Consider the following 8916-nt stretch of genomic DNA (forward strand, 5'->3'; position numbering starts at 1 on the left):
ATTGTTTAAGAAAAAAGACATTGACTTTTTTTTCAGAATTTTATTTTTTTGAGGTGAACTCTTAAACACTGTTTGAAATTACATAAGAGGCTGAAAAGCATCAGTTATTTACATTATTCAGTTACACAGAAGATGCCACACTGTTTAGGTGAAGTAATGACAATAAATGCAGAAAACAAGTACATGGCCTAGATTTTTTTTAGCCATGCATTAAAAAAAAAGGTTTAAATGTTTTTTATACAACATTTCCACATATGAGAGCGAAAAATGTGGGGTATTGAGAATGGAAAAAAAAAACCTCACAAAGTACCACAATTACATTTCTGACATATCCAAAATGGCACACTGAACACCTTGCATTTACAAGTGCATCTGGTTTCAATGACAGGTCTTGACCAGAAAAGCGAGCACAAAACAAAAAAGAAAGTTTAAAAAAATAAAACTTCACTGGGGACTAACAGCAATGCAGTAATAAATTCCATACTAACCATTTATAAATATGGAAATGCAACTTTAAAAACATTTGAAAACGAACAGGGTTGAAGATGTTGACCAGCGAGGTATGGTCTCAATATGGTCTCTCTCTCCGGTCCTGGCGATGGTCTCCCCTGCAAAAAACAACAACAAAATTACTGTTCTGTTTTGTGGCTACAAAACCTTCACAGCTCCACAGAGACAAGTTTCTTCATACTCACTTCATATCCATTTTGCCAGGTGGTCCCATTCCTCGCCCCCTTCTTCCCATGTCATCCATAGGGGGCCCACCACGACCTCTTCCTCCAAAACCACCTCTGTCCATACCACGCCCTCCTCTGAAGCCCCCGCGGTCCACACCTCTGCCCCCACGGAAGCCGCCGGGTCCCCCCGGCCCTCCACGGTCCATTCCACGGCCACCACGCATCCCACCTGGTCCACCACGACCCCGGTCACCACCTGAAACCCAAAAGACAGCTAGTGAATATTAACAATGCAAACATCTGAAGCCACAATGCCAGCGGTTCTGAAAGCTACACAGGACGTGAATATGAAAGTCAGTAACCTGGAGGAGGGAAGGGAGGAGGGCCAAAGCCTTCAGGTTTGGGTGCCTTGCACTGGTTACACTCCATTCTCCAGGCAAAGTTTTGGTTTCCACATCCCCTAGAAAATCAAAGGCTCAAATCAGAGGCTGAATGGAATACATGGATCATTAAGCATCACTGCACCACTACTGAAATACATACGCGTTTGGACACTGCCAGTCTCCTGCCCTCTGCTGCATGTTTCCTCCAGTAGGTCCTCCACGGCCCATTCCTCTGGGACCCCCACGTGGCATGAACCCTCCTCGATCCCCACCTCTGCCCATTCCACGACCCATCATTCCTACCGGGGAAAATAAATACAATTTCAACTTAAAAGGCATAGAAATGCAGTTTTCTATTGCTTCTAAAACAGCAATTAAACGACGTACCTCCTCGTCCCATCATGCCACCTCGGTCTCCTCTCATTGGCATGCCTCCGCGCATCATTCCCATCATGGGCTTGCGTCGGGCCATGGACACCTTCAGTTTCTTCCCCTGGAAATCTTTTCCTAATGAGGAAAAACAATCATTTCAGTTTATCTAGCAGACTCATGTTGCATGGAAAGACATTCAGGACCGATTTCACTAAAGATCAACATACCATCAAACCACTCAACAGCTGCTTTAGCAGATGGAGGCTCCTCGTAGGATAAGGTGGCATCGCCTTTAGGCTTCCCGCTGTCTTTATCAGTGTATATGTTGACAGCAGGCAGGCCCGTCCGTTTGTTTATCTTAGAAAGATGAATGAAACAATATTTAATCATAAGCTTCAAGAAATCAAATAAAATGCATGATGTAAGACATTTCATCATATTGAAAAAAAAAATCTCAAGTACCCTAATGATTCCACTGTGCTTGAAAAATTCAGCAACTTCATCCAATGTAGCGTTCTCAGTGAGCCCAGTGATATAGATAGTGCTGTTTTCAGAGTCATCTTGCTCCTCTGGCCGTCCTGCAGAACACACGGTGTTAAAAGCAGAAGAAATTGATAAAAATTGACAGAAAAGGACAAATAAAAACCTCAAATCCAAACCTACCCATGTCACCATCTGTTCCGGAGGTTCATTAAGCAGGACACCAAGAGAAAAAGACAGCGAGAAACAAGTTAGTTTACAAGCTGAGCTTCAAGCACCTGACATTATCCTACCATTTTCTGGTCAAGACTGCCCCGGCACACTTGCTCTGACCATTCAAAGACATAAAAAGACAAAATACCATGGTGCTGTTGACCTAAGAATGGTCTGATTATTGTCAAAAAAAGTGTTAAGAGGAAACTAGTCAAAAGCTACCTAGTTTTTATTCCAGTGTGCCTTAAATAAAAAAAATGTAGATTTGCAAAACCCTTGAAAAACCAAGGACCCAAATTGGACTCCATACCTGATATCATATAAAATTGAAAAAGTAGTAAACACTGAAATGGTGATACTCTACATGGCTGGGTCGGCCATTTACCATTAACTCCTAAATATGAGAGCAAAAATAACCTTTCATTGGAGTCCACACTCAGGATTTTTAACCAATAAAAATAGGACTGAACCATTCCTATATGACCAATGGCAAAAGCTGAGCTCTTAATTTTAGCCGGCAGTATAGTTTTGCAAGGCATTAATTATTTCCCTTCTGAAAAACACCCATAAAAGGTGGAGAATTCTAGTGTATGGTCTTGTGATTCTCATTAAACTTACCACCAGGCTTAATGAAGCCACCTCTGTCTCCAGCGATGCTGGGGGGAATAAGCGAAGATATGAAGGCGATATCCCTTAAAACAGCCACTTCGGTACCACAAAAGGGGTAATGGGGGTATTTGCACAGTTCTAACTGACACTAAACCCTCATAAAAACTCTTAAGCCCCCCTTATAAAAACACAGTATTTCTGAGAGGAACACTCAGTTAGGATGCTGTAGCATTACAATGTCTCTGGCCTTAGTCTGACTTGCTCGATTTACAGTTTAATGACATTAGTGGCTGAACAGTATTGGGGTTGTATTAAGCAGAAGTAAGGGTTGATCTTTATTACTATTGTAAGTGGAAAAACCCAGAAATTTGTACACTGAAATTGGGATGTAATTGTTTCAGATGCAGCCTTGCTACGAACTTTAAGTGAAAATGAATGAGGTCATGCTATATTTAAAACTACACCAAAATCAACTCTTGAAAATATTATACGACAATTGATCCTCACGAAGGAGCTAAAAGCTTGGAGCGTGCACCAAAAAAAGCGGGAGTAGCCAGTTTGTGGCTGCATCTGAAACAATCTGCTTACATAAAGCTGGTACATGCATTTTAGTCAAAGAAAAAAGAAAAAGCAGATAAACCATAACACCATTTTTCATCTTTACATAAAAGTTTCTAATATTATTACACAACAAAAAAAAGTTTTTAAAAAAAGAAAAAAAGAAAGTAAACTTGTATGTTCAGATAATTCCTTTGGTTGCAAAACATGATTTTCTCATTCCTGTTGGAAATACACATTTGGAACACCTCTCGACACCACCAACTTTAAGTCCCCATTTCAAAAGGCTGCCGGCCCAGACTCAGAACTGAGTAGTGGTACTGTAAAAGTATTGATGTGTTTACATGGCTCTCACTTTGTTACCTGTAGCATATAAATGCGACAAAGCATGTTAAAGAAAACTTTTCATAATGCACAAGACAATTGCAATCCAAATGTGTGACAGATAAAGAAAACATACCTTTTAATAAGGAAAATGAATGCAGTGTATTTTCACCTTCATAACCAAAATATAGCTTACTTTAAAAGTAGTATTGAACAAGCTCGATGTAAAATAAATTATGAATAGATCAAATATATATTTCTTAAAAACACCTAGCAGGGGACACGCTCAAGATAATGGAGAAGGGACAAAGACATTCTGAAGTAACAGTTTTGTTTTGAGCATCACTGCATTCACTTTCATATTTGTTTTGTGCTAGCTTCTTGCTTTTGGCAGCATTCTAAGAAGTCTTTGGGAACCAATATTCTTAATTATAAAACACACTGTTCATTTTATGAAAACCAGACCTATTAAAATAATTTTCAAACTCTGCAGAGTAAACTGGAATTGATCCTGGATGCTAGTAAATGTCACCCATTTTAACACCATCGTCTTTCCAAAAATACCCCTAAATTTCACTTACCGTGAAGAGTAAGTTGAGAGTAAGATTAAATAAAGTTTATTTAATTTAATAACTAATTTAATTAGTTTGAAGCGCATGTACCTGCAAGCCTGTGATTTGCAGGTAGATCTCCAGAATACCATTTAGAGTAACTAATACACCTTATTTATCCAAAAGGATCACACTCTGCATTGACGATCTTATTACAACCACTTGGAGCACAGATCTTTTGTATTGTGCTTTCTTGATGTTTAAACATCTTGTTCCCTTTTCTAACATTAAGTTCTTCTAGTAAATTAAGATCCCACAAATGCAATTATGTATTGTAAATGAGACTGAAATTATTATATTTTTTCCCAAAGCACATTCTCTATCATCTTACCTTAGGCAATAATGTAGGGTTGTAGTGTATACCGGTATGACGGAATATCACGGTATGAACGCATAGGATTATCAAATCACACACCTTTCCTTATCTACGGGGGAGGGGGATACCAATTTGCACACAAAAAAAAATTGACGCAAAGTGCCTGCAAAAATGGAGGAAAAACGGTTTTGAGAGGAGACCGAAAAACATGTTCGCCTATATTCGAGAACACCATCGTGCAGATAAAGGCATGCCCCACTTATAAATTAAGGCGTATGATTTCCGTGATGCAGAATGAATCCCGGAATCCAGACATGAAAATGGAATTTACAGTATCGCGCAGACGTCACGTAAATATATTTTTATGTATCCATATTTATATATGGATAAATCGAAAAGTAGAGCAGTACAATAAATGAAATCGTGATAAGGTTAAGTGACTGTGAATATTCAAGCGTAAAAAGTATAATTAAATAATCATCTTGATTACCTCGTCTACTACATACACAAGTACACCGGCCGTCATGCTATTTTAGGACACGAATATCAGTAGCACTGCTCTGAGAGAAAGCTTAATGAGCATTTCAGCATTTTATTTTAGAAAACCCATTGTCAAATACACAACCTCAAAGGTCTTCACTACAACCCATCAAAATAAAAGTTTGGGTTAATTAAAATGATCACAGTACCACTGTATATAATAGAATGTACTTCAATTATAATAATTTCAGCAAAAATAATAAAGTATTATCATTTAAAACATTAAATTAAAAGCTTTAAAGGTTTATGCATTCATCTGCTTACCACCCTTTTGATCATCTATATGCATTCAAATGTAAAACACAGAATCCAGAAAAATTAAACAGACAAACCAGAGTTTCTGAATAACACATTTCATAGGACTCTATTACAGCCTACTTAATAGTAATAAATTAGAAATAAGTTTTTAATCTAATCAAATGTACTTGATTTTATGTGCTTATCATTAAACAAAACTAACAAATGGTTTCACGTTTTTTATTTAAGGGTCATTGTAACTGGTGATAATTGTAATTGATTAACTGTATACCGTGACATTTTATGTGATGTTATCATACCGTGAAAATCTCATACCGTTACAACCCTACCCTAATGAGGCAGAGCTGAGAGCAGCAGCACTTAAACCAGACCAGTTTGGCATCTTGTCAAAACAAACTGTGTGACTATCAAATTAACTTTAAAAAAGCTTTAATAATTACAGCATATAATTCAAGCTTTGGCTCCAAAAAACAAATGGTTACATTTCTGCCAATTCATGAATCTAGCACGGCTCTCAGCCCTGTATTGCCTCTTTCAGCTCCTGTCTGAGGGAAAGAGAAGTAGTGAGGTGAGACTGCACAAACGCACACTTACCCCATGCCTCCACGGCCCCCTCGCATGCCACCACCTCCTCGCATCATGCCCCGGTCAAACCCACCCCGGCCACGCCCGCGGCTTTCCCCCCCTCCCATGCCACGGCCCTCTCCAGGGCCCCCATATCCTCCGGATTCAGGGCCCGAGTAGCCACCTCCGCCCATGCCGTTCTGATGGTCTTGTCTGTAACTGCCTGTGAAGGAAAACTGTTAATCAACAGGAAAAACTCCAGTGACAGTCTCTACCAAGCTACTATCAGAAGACTTACCATACTGGTTGGGTGTTTTGTAGTCGGACTGGCCATAGCTTCCTCCAGTACTGCCCTGCTGTCCGTACTGACTAGCAGGGGGCTGTCCATAGGACCCAGAAGCTGCAGTGTAGCTGGAAGGCGGAGCCTGTTGCTGCTGGGCAGGAGTTTGTTGATATCCTCCCTGCTGGCTGTAGGAGCTCTGCTGTCCATAGCCTCCTTGTTGGCCCTGGTATCCTCCCTGCTGCTGCGAATAGGAACTTTGCTGAGGCTGCTGGGAATATGAGCTCTGCTCATATCCAGAGGGCTGCTGGCTGCTAGAACTGTAACTGCTGAGGAGATTTTTAAATTTACAATCAGTGACCATCACAAACACATTGACAAACTTTGGGGACTATGCAGAACAGAATAAACCCAATACCTTGGTGGTGCAGCAGAAGCAGGCTGTTGCCCATATCCCGGATATGTAGACTGGGCACCGTAGCTGGTCTGCCCAGCATAAGAGGTCTGGTTACTGCTGGTGGTTGAAGAAGCAGCGGCGGCGGCAGCAGCAGCAGTGGAGGAATCGTAGCTGCTGCTGCTTCCATAACCCTGCACAGGCTGACTGTAGCCCTGCGGAGCAGCTGTAGCAGCATTATAACCAGCTACAAAAGGTAAAAATCAACAAATCATTGAATAAACGCACATCGCTTGCAGATGTTGGAGAAATTATTCAGTGCTGTTCGAATAAACAAAAATAACACACCGCTGGCTGGTGGTTGCTGTCCGTAGGATGATCCATACGGCTGCTGACTGTAACTGCTGGAGGAGCCACTGGTCTGAGAGTAGGTCGAGTCAGCCGGTTGGCTGTATGAACCGTAGCCTTGCTGTTGACTATAGGATTGCTAGACGAAAAGAGCACAGACAGTAAGTCACTTATCCAGAATAAAGCATACAGAAAAAAAATGTCAAGTGACGGTTTACCTGAGTGCCCTGAGCATAACCCTGTTGTGAGGGCTGGGCCGCATAGGAGCTGTACCTGAAAACAGATGATGAATTATTTCCACATTTTATTACTGATGATAAATGGCAAAACTATTATATACAGGAATGTGTATATCTGAGTAACACACTTTCATGATTATACATTTTCAGTTGTTCATGATTAGTTAAAGGGACAGTTCACCCAAAAACGCTGTCATTTACTCAGCCTCAAGTTATTCCAAACTTGTATGACTTTCTTCTGCTGAACACAAAATATGATATTTTGAAGAATATGGGAAGCCAACCAGTTGATGGACCACATCAACATGGGAGAAAAAAAAATACTATATGGAAGTCAATGGGGTCCCATCAACTGTTTGGTTACTGACATATCGAAATATCATATTTTGTGCTCAGCACAAGAAAGAAATTGAGTCAATGGTGACAGAACTTTCATTTTTGGGTTAAAGATAAAAACAAACTTTATAGAGACTGCAATCACAGTTTAACTGGAAAAATGTAGATGGTATAGAACTGATATGGAAATTCCCTAAAATACACAGCTATTTTGACCTTGGGAACCCTAAATGTTATACATACCCCTGTTGGCCTCCAGCCTGTCCGTAACTGTTGTAATCTGCGAGAAAACAACATTAACATTAATTTAGAATATAAAATAAGTTATATCAAAGCAAGAACAAAGCTGTGGAAATGGGTCACATATTCAAAGAAAAGTACGGTCATTTACACTTTGCTTATCGTGGTTAATTAATAACACAGATTATTCATGTAAGGGAAAAACGGTCAAATGGGTATTTAAAAATCGTCCAAAAAAGTTTATCCAGTAACGTTAGATATTTCATAGAATGGGACTAACGTTAGGATTTCGATGAGCGAGCAAGCACCGCCACATTCACATGAACACGAGGAAAATAGAGTGAAATGAATGATTCTCTTCATTCACATTGTGTAACAGATGTTGAAACAGATGCATTTTGTGATGAATATTTAAAGGATTAAGAATAGCAGCGGATTATTTAGATAAGACACACCTGAGCACCACTCATCACAGACATACGAGCTCGCGAGCTAATAACAATTAGCCCGCTTCTCAGCTCAAGCGTTGCCAAGCAACAGACCGGCACGTGTAAATTGGTGTTAAAAAAAATAAGCTGCATATAATAAATAAGGTAAATTTGAATGGCATCACTTAAATAAATTGTGTGGATGTGTTTAAGCAAAGCAAAATGTAAAATGCCGCAATTTTCCCATCCCCTCCCCCATTTTCAACGCAGACAGAGCAAACCGGCTCGAACCACACCGGCAAACATGATACAATGAATATTTTATGGATTCAATGCGTTTTATGAAACGCATAACATGCTTAGCGATAACTATAACCCCAGACAAAAAGACATATCCACACTGGTATTTTCTAAAATATCTAACATTCTATGAAAGAGTACAAAAGGTTTCACATTACCCTTACCTGCAGCAGACGCCATTTCGTGTGCCTTCTGTCGCGACGCGAACTGCGCATGCGTGGATGACACTCTTCAGGCGCTACCAATTAATGAAGCGGGGGTGGACATATATTACAAACTTTATAATTTCGCGATTAGTTGGTATGCAATGCTATATTGATATGTCTTAAAGTTAACTTTGATGCAGTTTGTTTGTTTAAGCACAACATGAAGGAAATAATCTAAATATAGCGAAATTAAATGTCGCTGTCAATGGATTCGTCCTAAAGGTCTACGGAATGACCTAC

The 8916-nt window shown here is 39.9% G+C and overlaps 1 protein-coding gene across 4 annotated transcripts; it reads right to left on the minus strand.

The window, feature by feature from the left end:
* Window positions 1-33: 33 nt before the first annotated feature.
* On the minus strand, window positions 34-8713 carry ewsr1a (EWS RNA-binding protein 1a). Of its 4 annotated transcripts, none has more exons than XM_079600807.1 (16): window positions 8635-8713; window positions 7746-7782; window positions 7146-7200; window positions 6928-7066; window positions 6604-6826; window positions 6204-6514; window positions 5936-6128; window positions 2744-2781; window positions 2096-2107; window positions 1895-2010; window positions 1660-1789; window positions 1448-1567; window positions 1221-1359; window positions 1040-1137; window positions 696-933; window positions 34-608 (listed from the first exon to the last, which is right to left on the minus strand). In XM_079600807.1, exons 1-16 carry the CDS (start codon window positions 8648-8650, stop codon window positions 569-571), a joined length of 1905 nt encoding a protein of 634 aa, XP_079456933.1. In that variant the 5' UTR covers window positions 8651-8713; the 3' UTR covers window positions 34-568. The 4 variants fall into 4 exon arrangements, with proteins under 4 accessions (XP_079456933.1, XP_079456931.1, XP_079456934.1 ...); XM_079600805.1 differs by having other exon boundaries at window positions 8629-8712; XM_079600808.1 differs by having other exon boundaries at window positions 6204-6511; window positions 8635-8710.
* Window positions 8714-8916: the final 203 nt, after the last annotated feature.

This window comes from Phoxinus phoxinus, assembly GCF_949152265.1.
Source record: "Phoxinus phoxinus genome assembly, chromosome: 23".
Lineage (NCBI taxonomy): Eukaryota > Metazoa > Chordata > Actinopteri > Cypriniformes > Leuciscidae > Phoxinus > Phoxinus phoxinus.

What these genes read in the sequence shown, in the direction of transcription:
- ewsr1a (XM_079600805.1), bottom strand. Translation starts at nt 8,650, where the DNA reads ATGGCGTCTGCTGCAGGTAAGG. An exon ending in GGCGTCTGCTGCAGGTAAGG is followed by an intron (nt 7,783 to 8,628) that starts GTAATGTGAAAC and finishes GTTTTCTCGCAG; the next exon opens with ATTACAACAGTTACGGACAG. An exon ending in AGCACAGTGGAATCATTAGG is followed by an intron (nt 1,790 to 1,894) that starts GTACTTGAGATT and finishes CATCTTTCTAAG; the next exon opens with ATAAACAAACGGACGGGCCT.